The sequence below is a fragment of the Saimiri boliviensis genome, chromosome 11 (assembly GCF_048565385.1).
Source record: "Saimiri boliviensis isolate mSaiBol1 chromosome 11, mSaiBol1.pri, whole genome shotgun sequence".
NCBI classification, from domain to species: Eukaryota; Metazoa; Chordata; class Mammalia; order Primates; family Cebidae; genus Saimiri; species Saimiri boliviensis.
In genome coordinates this window covers 32341833-32354811 of record NC_133459.1, presented here as the reverse complement: position 1 = coordinate 32354811, position 12979 = coordinate 32341833, and the positions used below count along the sequence as shown (strand labels likewise).

General features: G+C 49.0%; 1 protein-coding gene across 7 annotated transcripts in view; it reads left to right on the top strand.

Annotated features, from left to right (window-relative positions):
• CSMD2 (CUB and Sushi multiple domains 2) overlaps positions 1 to 12979 on the top strand; it is a 620269-nt gene that overhangs the window by 512352 nt on the left and 94938 nt on the right. For all 7 annotated transcript variants that reach the window (XR_012512371.1, XR_012512370.1, XR_012512369.1 and 4 more), the window contains 7 exons: positions 62 to 265; positions 666 to 790; positions 1820 to 1916; positions 3049 to 3153; positions 7987 to 8105; positions 8608 to 8677; positions 10887 to 11003. Coding sequence is in view for 3 of the 7 variants with exons in the window: in XM_074380476.1 (XP_074236577.1) it covers positions 62 to 265; positions 666 to 790; positions 1820 to 1916; positions 3049 to 3153; positions 7987 to 8105; positions 8608 to 8677; positions 10887 to 11003 (837 nt within the window). In the remaining 4 variants the exon portion in view is untranslated. The remainder of the gene's footprint in view (positions 1 to 61; positions 266 to 665; positions 791 to 1819; positions 1917 to 3048; positions 3154 to 7986; positions 8106 to 8607; positions 8678 to 10886; positions 11004 to 12979) is intronic.

Sequence of the window (12979 nt, the reverse complement as noted above, 5' to 3'; positions counted from 1 at the left end):
CATCCCCGGGCCAGTTTCTGGAGGGGTGAGGCTTGCCCCTCAGTGCCCTTGTCCCCCGCAGCGGTGCCCCGAACCAGCGCCACGCAGTGCAGCTCTGTGCCGGAACCCCGCTATGGCAAGAGGCTGGGCAGTGACTTCTCGGTGGGGGCCATCGTCCGCTTCGAATGCAACTCCGGCTATGCCCTGCAGGGGTCGCCAGAGATCGAGTGCCTCCCTGTGCCTGGGGCTTTGGCCCAGTGGAACGTCTCAGCGCCCACGTGTGTGGGTGAGTAACCAGCACCTGGGTGGGGGAGGCCAGCACGTAGTCCTTTCTCCCTGGGGGAGGCAGCTAGCCCCAGCGATGCTCCACAGCACACAGCAGCAGCTTCCCAGCGCGTGACTGAGGTGGGGTGTCCCAGTCTCCCCCAGTTTCTCGGAGCTGTGGGTGGTGCGAAAACAGCTGGGGTGCTGGGGACGGGGCACACGTGGAGAGAGGAGGGCGGCTCAAGGCCCCGAGGAGGGTTGTATGGAGAGAGGCCATGGAGAAGGCAGGACTGGAGACATGAGGGACATGCCCCCATGGGGAGGAGGACAAGCAGTGGCTGGAGGCCCTGATGGAGGAGTCCGCTTGGAGAGGCTCCCAAGGGAGGCTGCAAAGCCTCTGACCCGATGGCCTCTCCTCCCAGTGCCGTGTGGAGGCAACCTCACTGAGCGCAGGGGCACCATCCTGTCCCCTGGCTTCCCGGAGCCGTACCTCAACAGCCTCAACTGTGTGTGGAAGATCGTGGTCCCTGAAGGTGCTGGCATCCAGGTAAGGGGAAGGAGACGCCTTGGTCGGGCAGGTGGCCGCCTGCTCACAGGTAACTGCTCACAGGTGGCTGACCGCAGGTGCTGACTGTTACCAAGGCCTGAGCCAGGAGGAGACATATCAGCCCTGTCCCTGCCCCTGCAGCTAAGGAGGCTCAGTCCAAGTGTGGAGGTGTGAACCCCACACAGAAAACACAGCAGCTCCCAGACCCCAAGAGCTTCAGAGGCATGTGGTGGGAGTCAGGTGGTGCAGGAAGGTGGAGAGGTAGGCATTGGCCCTGGCCAGGAGCGGAGGCTAAAAGAAGGAATGGAGCTGGAGCTGGAATCTGAAGTGTGGGGAGGATTTACAGAAGTTGTTTCTCAAATGGCTACAGATTTTCTTAAGATTGTGAGGGTTAGAAGGGGAAGCATTGCTGATGAGAAGAAAGAGCAGACCACCCAGTGCAGCCGAAGCACAGAGAACCCCCAGGCACACACCTAGGGAACCACGCACAGCCTGAGCCATAGAGGCTGAACTGGGGGCATAACTGGTGCCAGAGCTAAGAGCCAGGCAGAAGGAGGCCCCAGCACTGGTGCCAAGGCAGGGAAGAGGGTCAGAAGCCTGCAAGGCCAGCAGAGAGGCAGCAAACTGGGACTCCAGCAGACAGATCCAGGCAGGAGTGAGTTACAGGCTCATTGCTGCAGAACATCTGATGAGATCAAGGCAGGAAAGTAGGGAAACCCAAGGAATGTTCCAGAGATGAGGAGAGGGCCAGTCAGACCATCTCCCCACTTCCTGGAATTTCTTTTCCCCATTCTCTGCCTTGCAAAGTATCCCACTATCTTCTAATCATTTTTTTCATGTCTGTCTTCCCCACTGGAAAAGGACCTCTCAGAGTAAGGGCTACTTTTACTGGAAGGGCTAGCACCATGTTAAGCCGGGAGTAGATTCTCAACAAATTAAATTAACTATGGGAAGGACAGAAAGGGAAAGCAGAGAAGGACGGAGGGACGCAGGCTGCCTAACCGACAACTCAATCTTCTGCCTTCACAGATCCAAGTCATCAGTTTTGTCACAGAGCAGAACTGGGACTCCCTGGAAGTGTTTGATGGTGCTGATAACACAGTAACCATGCTGGGAAGTTTTTCAGGTAAGCTGGGTTTCCAGGGGCTTCAGTTTGGAAGGTAGTGCTAGAACTCATCATCATAAACATTGTTATCATCATTATTATTGAGGTATAATTCATATTCCATGAAATTCACCATTTTCAAGTGGACATGTCAGTGGTTTTCAGTAGATTAGAAAGGTCTTACAACCATCACTACTATCTAATCCCAGAATATTTAGACTACCCCAAAATAAATCAGGTACCCATTTGTACTCCCCTCCCCAGCCCACTCCTAACCTCTGCACTTGATCCTAGCCAAAAGGCCGAGAAGCGATCACCCCTAACCTCTAGTAACCAGTAATCGACTTTCTATCTCTATGGATTTGCCTATTCTGGGCATTTCATATAAATGGACACCTTCTGCATTTGGCTTCTTCCACTTAACATGATGTTTTCCAAAGTCACCAAGTCACAGTGTGGATCAGCACTTCGTTGTAAGGACAGAGCATATTTTCTGTGTCTGTTCATCAATCAATGGCTTGTTTCCACTTTTGTGCTGTTATGAATAATGCTCATGCACAAGTCTGTGTGTGAACACATGTTGTCACTTCTCTTATATACCTAGGAGTGGAATTGCTGAGTCATATGGGAACTCTATGTTTAACTTTTGGAGGAACTTTCTGTTTTCCAAAGTGGCAACACCATTTTGCCCTTCTAGTAACGGACTTCTGACTGAGTGTTGTGTATAGCTGTGCCCAGTGGCCAGGGCAATGATCTGAATCTTTTAGGCCCAGAACTCTGGGCAGCCAAGAGATAAAGAGGAGTCGCATGCTTCAGATAAACTGTCCGCACTGCAGGACTGCCCAGAGAATGATGCAGGTCAGAGTTACCCTGAAGATGGCTAGGAGGAGATCCAACTCATAGCTCACCCTCCTGTGGGCACAAGGCTCTGCCACTGCTCATCTTACAGGAAGCAAATTGGCATTTCCTCTCCCTCAGCCATTGGAGACCTAGCCCTCTGAGGGGTGCTAATCTGTCATTTAGTGAGTTTCATAACTGGGGACATGTGGGGGCCTTGGTAGCAGCATCTTAGCAGACAGCAAAATCCAGAGGAATGGGGAGGAGTGTAAGGGCCTTGAGGAGCCAAACTTAACCCCTGGTGTCCTTGCCATAGGAACAACTGTGCCTGCCCTTCTGAACAGCACCTCCAACCAGCTCTACCTTCACTTCTACTCAGATATCAGCGTGTCTGCAGCTGGCTTCCACTTGGAGTACAAAAGTGAGAATCCGGGGTTTTGGCTGTGTACAGGGTTCAAGGTGGGACCTAACAGTGAGCAAGTCCCTTCTGAGCAAGGGTTATATCGGAGCTGCATGATGTCCATCCCACTTAGCCTTTCCACAGGCCTGGGTGAGGATGCTAAAGCCCAGAGAAGGTCTGAAACCTTCTCAAGGCTGAGTTCTCCTCCAAGTGTTTGTTATTTAAAACCCTATATGCCTGCTCAGTATCCACACCAGGGATGGAAAGGGGACTTGTGCTGGCCGAGGTCCCAGAAAATAATTGGGATGTAAGAAAATTGTGCTTTCCTCCCCCAGTTCTAAAACCTGGCCTCTCTAACTCCTAGTTCTATGATGTGATTGTTTTTGAAGTTCCTCCTCCCCCTTGGATCCCTCACTCCTTTTTTACAGATTTCCCACTGCAAGTTCAAACCCTTACACCCTGGCTTCTGGCATTCCTAAGTGGTCACTACTAAATACTCTAAACAGAAAAAGATTTGTGGATGTGCCTTCTGGGGAACAAAGAAAGAGGTTTCTAGGGAAACTGCTTGTATACTCGGACAGCCTGTCCCACCCCCTTTCTCCACTGGGTACAGGAAAGAATAGATAGGCAGCAGCATTTGTTACACTTTTATTAGGCAAATACTTATTGAGCATTTACAGTGTGCCAGGTGCTGTGCTGGGTTTTGCCAGGATTGGGAAAGATTAAGATGGATCGGTCAAAATCCACTAGAGAGAGGTAGACACGTAGACAAGGAAGTGCGTGACAGCATTACAGGTACTCTTGTGGACGGCTCTAGACGGTAGAGAAGTGGTTCAGAGGAGAGAATGGTCACTTCTGTGGGTGGGTAGAGACGCAAATGTCATGAAGCAACACTGAGCACCCGCAGTGTGCCGTGCCCTGTGTTAGCTCCCCACAGAACAAGGTGAGTCAGACAAGGCCCCTCCCTTCCAAAGCGCAACATCTAGAGGGAGAGATGGACATGGACACAGTCATTTTAGTGAAACTCGAGATGCTAAGAAAGTGCAAAGGAAAGGAGCCAAAGCTAGCCAGGTAAGGCCTTGCAGAAGGGGATGCCTGAGTTAGGTTTGGAATGAGAAGTGAAAAATGCGGGAAGGCATGGTTGTCTTGACCAGGCGTCCCCAAACTACAGCCCATGGGCCGCGTGCGGCCCCCTGAGGCCATTTATCCGGCCTCCCGCCGCACTTGAGGAAGGGGCACCTCTTTCATTGGTGGTCAGTGAGAGGAGCACAGTATGTGGCGGCCCTCCAACGGTCTGAAGGTCAGTGAACTGGCCCCCTGTGTAAAAAGTTTGGGGACGCCTGGGCTTGACCATCTGTGACAGCATGAGCCTGTGCACAAAGAAGATCCACTTGGTACTAGATGCCTGATTGGATCAGAACTGTACGTTATACACATGCCCATCTGGGTCTGTGAAAAAAAATGAACTTTAGCCAGCTGCTTTGGAAAGAATTAAATGGATTCCAGGACGCTTATCACCTGAAAGAACTGAAGCATGCACCTGGAAAAAAAAAAAAAAAAAAAAACAGGAAGATCCAGGACAGCTAGAAGCAGACCCTACAGGGTACAGGGTAGGACAGGGACCTCTGAGACTCCTTCCAGCAGATGTCTAAGGCTTCACCCTCCTGGTGGAGTGAAATATCCTGGGTTTCTTGACTAAATCACATTTTTTCCTTTTACCCCTTCTTCTCTGTTCTTTCCAGTTTTGTTTTCTCTAACCAATGTTTCGAGTTCTTAAATCTTCCCTAGAATCTTCTCTGTTCTTCCTCCTTCCAAAAATGCATATTCTTCCTAACTCACTTTGCCATTCTACTGCCTCGTTCCCAGGCAAAATCCACCTCTTCTCAATTTTCTTTGTCCAAGGGGACTGGCAGTTATTTCAGTAGCTAACGTTTCATGTGTCGTCCCCACATTATGGGAAGAGCTAGGGGAAAAAGAGCTTCCCATTGATATTTGGAGACTGGAATTCCTAAGAGCCAGGGTCCTGTAGTTATATTTTATTTTTTAGGATAATCCATAAAGAGCTCGCAGATGATAGAGAATTAACTGCTATTGTAGGGGCAAATGGCTTTGAAGGGTACTGAAAAGTCATATCCACTGCTATGATTCATAATTAATGTTTATTGAATTTAAATGGAAATGGAGCAATATGCTTTCAAAAGTAATAAATTACATATGATTTTAAAAATTTTCCTTTGTTGTAAGCATGGCTTAAATAAAATCAGTCTATGCAGCGTAAGAGAAATTAGAATGGACTTTTCTATATGTCCCTCCGTTCTTCTCTTTGGCCTCGTCTTTCTCCCATTCCATTTTTCTTCCTACAACGCTTTTTGTTCTCATTCTGCTCTTCTTCTTCTGTCTACCACTGGACAGTAAGCAGGGCTTTCTAATAAGTAGATCTACTTACTTGCAACCACCCCACTAAATAGTTTTGTTCTACTCGCAGCTTGGAGAGGAAGGGGGAGAAATAGACAAGATGACAAATGAAGCTCTTGAAACTCAGTTTGATGATTTTTTTAATGCTTGTCCTTGGGGTCTTTTGTCTCAGCTGCTGTAATTTTTGGAGAAGGCTCAAAGAGCTCTCATTTCCAGATATCACACTCACATCTTAAAAGCACATGCAGGGCAAGAATTGCCTGGGAAGAGTGGGAAGGAATTTCCAGAGTGATGGCAACATTCTGTGGTTTTGACAGATGTTTGGGTTATAAAGGTACAGACATTTGCCAAACTCAGCAAATGTACGCTCAAGATTACAATGTTTACTTGATTATTATGTATAATTTGTGCATATTGTTATATGTGACTTTCCCTCAGAAGGAAAAAAGCACAGGTAGTTATCAGAGTCTCATCTCTGAATGTGGCATGAGGACTCATCAGCTGCTACATGGGAGATGGGTTAGTGGCTGGTGGTCTAGGCTGACTGGTCCTTCCCTGTTTTTTTTTCATAAGCCCCCAGCTGCCTGCAGGCAATGGGTACACGTGAGATCCTTAGGGAGCCTATATCCCCCAAGGGAGCCTCCAGGAGTGCCAAGGCTGCCATCTCCCACACCCTCTGGGCCACGCCACCCAGATACACAGTCTGCCATCCTCCCCTTTCTGCCACCTTGGTGAAGAAGACCACTTTAGAGTTGATGGAGAATTCAGTTTACAGCTACCTCTCTCCCTCCTCCTGAGTCTTCTGGCCCTTGCCCCTGGAGAAGTGCCCTCCAGGTTCAGTCCTGCAAGACACAGAAACATATTAGTGCTTCTGAAGTGCCTGCATCTATAGATGGACTCCTGCTAAGCCCCCTGCTGGGAAATGCTACACTCCCGTTTGCTGTGTGAGAGGCAGCCAGGGAGGGATTCAGAGCAGGATGAGGACCACTTTAGGAGGGGAAGCAAGGAGAGCAGGGGACAGGATCAGACATGAGCTCATCTGGCCTCAGGGCTTGGGCTCCACTTGGCAGACCTGGGGTCAGACTGGACTTGGTCTGAATCCTGGGTCTATGGCTGACTAAGGATATGTTTCGGGGCCTCCCTTAGCCTGGGTCCTCATCTGTGAAATGGGATGTGAGCACCTGCTTGAAGGGTATGAGGAGATGCCCACACCCATGAGCCCCAGCCTTGCTCATGGGAAGTGTTCAGTGAGTGCTTCTCCTGGGATGATGGTATGGACAGGCAGAAAGGAGGAGGAGGAAGATTAAGCTGGATGCTCTAGCAAAACATTGTATGCAATGCCAGGCATGTAATGAGGAATACATGGACGCAAGTTGAATTCGAAAAGTCAAGAAAAAAAAAGTGCATTTGAGATCCCGTGGAGGTGATCTTGAAAGGTGACCAGGCCAAGATCATGAAAGTCCTTAGAACGTCAGGATGAAAAAGTTGGATTCCATATGATAGGCCATGAGGACCTGCTTCAAATCACTGAGCAAGGAAGTCCCATGATTCAAGGAGACATTTTAAGCAACACAAGTTGCCTGCGAGTGCAGGGCAGGCTGGACTAGCAGTGTCTTGGGTTATAAGTAGGGGATGAGGGAGAGCTTTAGTGGGGCTGGTGCTGAGTGAGGCCAGAGCTGAGTGAGGTGAAGTGTGAGAGGCCACCAGTGCTGCTCCCGGAAAGGGGCTGGCCTGACCTTGAAAACACAACAGGAGAGAGAAGGCCGTGGAGAGTTTTATCTGCTGGCAAACTTTTCTCAGAGTCTTGGAAAGTCAGACTCTAACTGAGCTCCTGAGCATCGCTGAGATGTCCCTCGCCGCTCTCCTTCCTTCTTGCCTTTCTCCGTGTGTGTGTGTGTGTGTGTGTCTGTGTGTCTGTGTGTGTGTGTGTCTGTGTGTCTGTGTGTCTCTGTGTGTGTGTGTGTGTGTGTGTGTGTGTGTGTATCTGTCTCCTCTCCCTCTCTCTCTCCTCAAGGGGGCTCTCTCTCTCTTTTAACCCGTCTCTCTTAGCCCACAGGGTCTGTCTCCTTAGGATAAGGAAGACAGAGGGGAGTTAAGAGTAGAAAGCAGGAGGGATGTGGGAGGAGACCGTGCAGAGAGGTCTCCTTAGCTAAGCTCCCTAGCTAAGAACTCAGTGGGTGGACAGTACAGCCAGCATCCCCTGGGATCCCTCCTTCCCCAAGGGGCTTTGATCTGTTGAGCCTCTGTGCCGTGTAAATATTCTGTTTTTCTCTGTGTGCTGCAAGGTGAAGAGAGTTGGGAAGAACTAGCCTACAGGATGAGCAAAAGCACAAATTAGAGGCACTCCTTCTCCCTGCCACCAGCATAACCCCAGCCTACCGCCGCATTGACCTGCTGGGCTAGTCCATTCTCCTTTCCTTCTGTCTCTGTCTTGTCTAGCGGTGGGCCTGAGCAGTTGTCCGGAACCTGCTGTGCCCAGTAATGGGGTGAAGACTGGCGAGCGCTACTTGGTGAATGATGTGGTCTCTTTCCAGTGTGAGCCGGGATATGCCCTCCAGGTACCTCCCCTGACACCCTAGAGCAGGAAACATGCCCACCTTGCACCAGCAGAGGGGCAGTCACCAAAGAACAGGGAGCAGCCCCGAGGTCCCCCAGGTACCATTATCCTGTCCTGGAGCTGTTCATGCAAAAGACAAACTCTGCTGACTTTAACAATTTGGCACAAGCCAGCCTCCAATGTGTTCCTGCAAAGTTGGGTTTGATTCAGCTTTAGGGAAATTTAATTTCCCTTTGAAGGCCATCAGGGAATTTAGTAATTAAAGGAATCTCACAAGGAAACCTCTACTAATGAGAATTCTTTAGTAATGGTTGTTAATAATTGTCCTTCCCCAAATTCTCTCTCCCCCTGCCTTACTCCAATCCCACAGTGGATCTATGTGTCTTTGTGTATCTTGTTCCTTAACATGAGGCCTCTGACCCAGACCCCTGTACGGCCCCTGGTTGTACATAGAATTGTGCCCCTGGGGACAGCTAGCCCACCCCTGTTCCTGATTCCTCCAGGGCCACGCCCACATCTCCTGCATGCCCGGAACCGTACGGCGATGGAACTACCCTCCTCCACTCTGTATTGGTAAGACAGCCCAGACTTTACAACTCATTCCAACCCATTTTCTCCCAGGGATCCTAGCTCCATGGTGTATCATCAAGTTCGAGTTCAAATCAGAAGAAAGTTTGATATTCTGGATTTGTTCCAAGTCAGTAGTTTTAAACTGATGTTTTCATAATCTCAAACTCCCACTTAACACTGCCATGACTTTTGGAAATCTCTGCCCCACCAAATGAAAAGGTACAGGAGGTTTGCCCATTTGAAAACATGATGATGACTGTTCTGACTCCAGATTATCAACCAGACCCAAGATGGAACTTCTAGGCACTTTGGGCTTTCCCCGTGACTTCTTTTGGGACAGACAGACAAGTCTAATAAAGAAATGCTGAGGGTGGCCTGGTGCAGTGGCTCACGCCTGTAATCTCAGCACTTTGGGAGGCCAAGGTGGGTGGATCACTTGAGGTCAGAGATTCAAGACCAGCCTGGCTAACATGGTGAAACCCCGTCTCTACTAAAAATACAAAAATGGGGCAGATGTGGTGGCAGACACCTGTAATCTCAGTTACTCGGGAGGTTGAGGCAAGAGAATCACTTGAACCTGGGAAGCGGAGGTTGCAGTGATCTGAGATTGCACCACTGTACTCCAGCCTGGGTAACAGAGCAAAAAAAGAAATGCTGAGAGTTACATGTGAAACAAGGATTTGGCTTCGTCCCTTACCCTGTGCTATGGCAGTGATGAGCAGACACAAGAAAAGACAGCGTCTCCCCATCAGAAGCTTCTGGTCCAGTTAGGCAAGGAAGAAAAGCATGTTTATTTAGTATCTACTATATGCTAGGCATGGAGCTTCTTATTTTCTCAGATCAGCCCTTCAGGGGAGGTTTTATTACCTTCAGTTTGCAAACAGGAAAATCCCAGTCTTTTAGGATTAAAAAGGAAGTGGCAGGGTCAGGAATGGAAACCATAGGTTCTCTGGTGCCCAGTAGACTGTGAAGTGCCCCTCAAGGCTGACCTCGGGGTAGGAAGTACATGGAGGTGAGGGAGTGACACTCAGGCACACTGGCATTTCTCTTCTGTGGTTTCACCAGGGCGTAGGGCCTAGGCATCTGTGGAGCAGGTCAGAAATGTGAATGGTCAGCCCAGGGCATTTTCCCCTTTAGAGACTACAAAGACCTTGCCAAGGAAACAATTCATTTAATGGCAGCTGCTGTTCATTAGGGGTTTTCTACAAGTACCAGCCTTGTCCCAAGTAAACTGCAGCCCTTTCTGCTGTGACCTCATAACAACCCCATTAAACAGTCACTAGCTCCGTTTTACAGTTGTGGGAAACCAAATTCTGGAGGGTTTTGACTTGCCCATGGTCCCATCGGAAATGAAGATGGGATTGTGACCCAGGCAGCCAAGGCTGGAGCCCACTCTGCACTGTTTTTGGGTCTGTTTGCCAAGCTGCCCTCTCCCCAGAAAGCACTTGCCTGGACCTGCCAATCCCTCTTCTATGATCCTTTCTCTGGGTCACTAAGACAGGCTAGCCCCTTTCTGTTCACACAACCTTTTCCTCATAAGATACAAGAGAAAAGAAATGATGTCGACCGACCAGACTGAGGGGTGCCCCAGCTCCTCATCCTCAAATGACTCTGAACCAAGCCCTTCGGTCACGCAGACAGCCTGGTGGTCAGCTCCTGTGGAATGCTGATCACATCCCTTTTCTGAGGATGGGCTCCTGGCGAGCCTCCCCTGCTGGCCACGCTGCCCTCTGGAACATATATTTTGGAAGAGCCTGGCATGGTACTGGGCATAGGGTGAGGACATGATGCCTGCCAGTCCCCTTCCTTCATCCCTTCTCTGCAGTCTTGAAAGAGTGGATTTGGCAGTGAGGAGAGGGAGATTTGGGGACAGGGTAAGAAATGGTCAGAATTCTTCTGGAACAGAACTCTCTCACTTTTCCTATACATCATCACCGGGGAACTGACCTGTGAATGGCATGCTCAAGGTCAAGAGTCCATAACTTGGGTTTGTGGACTTAGTCTCTCCTGGAATGCACCTGCCTTCCTGAATGTACGTACTGAATGTTGCCCATGGACATAGTGTTTTAAGAAGATTCCTTTGGATTCTCAAGGGGCTTTATGACTCATGAAAGCTTAAAAACTGCTGCTTGAAGGGAGCTTCCAAACATTGGCAGGGCCCTGTGTGCCCCTTGATGTTGTTCTGACCCCTCGTCTCATCTCGTTGTCACAGCACAGTGTGGGGGAACAGTGGAAGAGATGGAGGGGGTGATCCTGAGCCCTGGCTTCCCAGGCAACTACCCCAGTAACATGGACTGCTCCTGGAAAATAGCACTGCCCGTGGGCTTTGGTAAGTCTCTACAACCCCCAGAGGAGACAGGTTTTATGCCCAGACCCCTGAGCTTAAAACCACTGTCCAGCTGGGCACAGTGGCTCATTCCTGTAATCCCAGCACTTTGGGAGACCAAAGCGGGAAGATCATAAGGTCAGGAATTCGAGACCAGCCTGGCCAACATGGTGAAACCCCACCTATACTAAAAATAGAAAAGAATTAGCTAGGTGTGGTGATGAATGCCTGTAATCCCAGCTACTGGGGAGGCTGAGGCAGGAGAATCACTTAAACCTGGGAGGCAGAGTTTACAGTGAGCCAAGATCGTGCCACTGCACTCCAGTCTGGGTGACAGAGTGAGACTCCATCTCAAGAAGAAAAAAAAAAAACAAAAAAACAAAAAAACCACTGTCCACCAAAATCTCCAGCACAACTTTGGGCCAAGTCTGTTTAGCACTCTGCCTCTCTATTTTCTCATCTGTTGACCTCTTATACAATTGTGAAGACCAACGGCAGAGATGAACAAACACATAGGGGGAGAAAAATCTTAGGGGTTGCCATTATTATTATTTGAGCCATAAACTAAAATCCAGGACTGTTATTGAGAAATTACTCAGGTTATACCTAATGCTGTATCACTTGATATTAAAAATTAAAAATAAATTACTGAGGGATGGATTTTTAAAAGGGGGAAAAAATCTGTCTTACAGAGATTGGATCTTAAATTGTACTTTTAATCTGATGTCTGATTTATCATCCTAATTAAATTAAGCCAAGGTCAATGTGAAATCGAGTTTGCATTCTTCATATGCACCTTCAAGCTGGCCTAGGTATTGGGAAGGTTTTTGGTTTTGTTGTTGTTGTTGTTTGAGTGGGGGTGCTGAATTATGCCAGGCGTGGGAGGCTGTCAGGGGGTAGAGGACATCAGTGTGAATACAAAATGTAATTGCTGGTGATCCATGTGTTATGCACTGGGAATATCATTTAACCCCAATGTCTCTGTTGATGGGATGAGGGTTTTGTGCTTACATGGAACTGATGGGCTGTACACATGGGTCATCTTGCCTAAGCCATTGCACTGCTTCTAGGAATGAAATGTCCCAAGGCAATTGCGCCCAAACAGCCCTGAATGCCAGTCTGTGAGCCTCAGAAATGAAGATCACCCATTTCATCCTTTATTATTCACCCTGGAGTGTGATTAGAGATTAGCGAAGGGACCTTTGGGAGAAAGCAGTCTAACTGGCCTTCTCTAAATCTGGTTGGAGGGGAAGAGAGAGCCTGGTGACCCTCTGAAAGATTATTTTATGTTCAGTACCATCTTCTGAAGGAAACGGGGTGCAAAGCGATGACACCCTCGGCAGCCTTAGGAAACTCCAGACTTTGAGACATTAAGAGGATCTTGGAGACACTATACCTCTGTATCCAGTCTTGGGGCAGAGCCCAGATGGCAGAAGATGGGGAGGGCAGCATCCAAAGGCAAACAGAAGTTTAAATGAGGTGGCTTTCCCTGTAAGTCCTTATGGTCAGTCACCATTTTCATCTCTGAGTTCGGGGTGCTAATTCAGGCTTCAGGGAAGAAGCCTACTGCTGGGTCCAGTCTCAGAGGCCCCGGATCCCTTGCTTTCAAGTTATTGTTGGATCAGGCCAAGGTTCCTAAGGCACGTGGTCTCAGCGTGTAACGAGCTGCTGCAGCTACATGCTGCTCCGCTAGATGGCGATGACAGTCCAGTTCTTTCTGCAGAGCTCAAGTCAGAAATTCTGCCATCCTTAAAGGGCCCCTTCGGTGGGCATGCAGCTGGCAGTGCTCCTGTATAAGCGGATGATGCATGGGCAGTGGAATGGAAAGCACAGATTCCTCAGATAATGTGTGCAGAGATGTTCATCACAGAATTATCTGCAACTTGGAAACAATCTGCATGTTCATTAGTAGGGGCGTGAACTGTGTGGTTGGATAATTCATAAAATGAAATTAACATGCCATTAAAATGAATGAACTA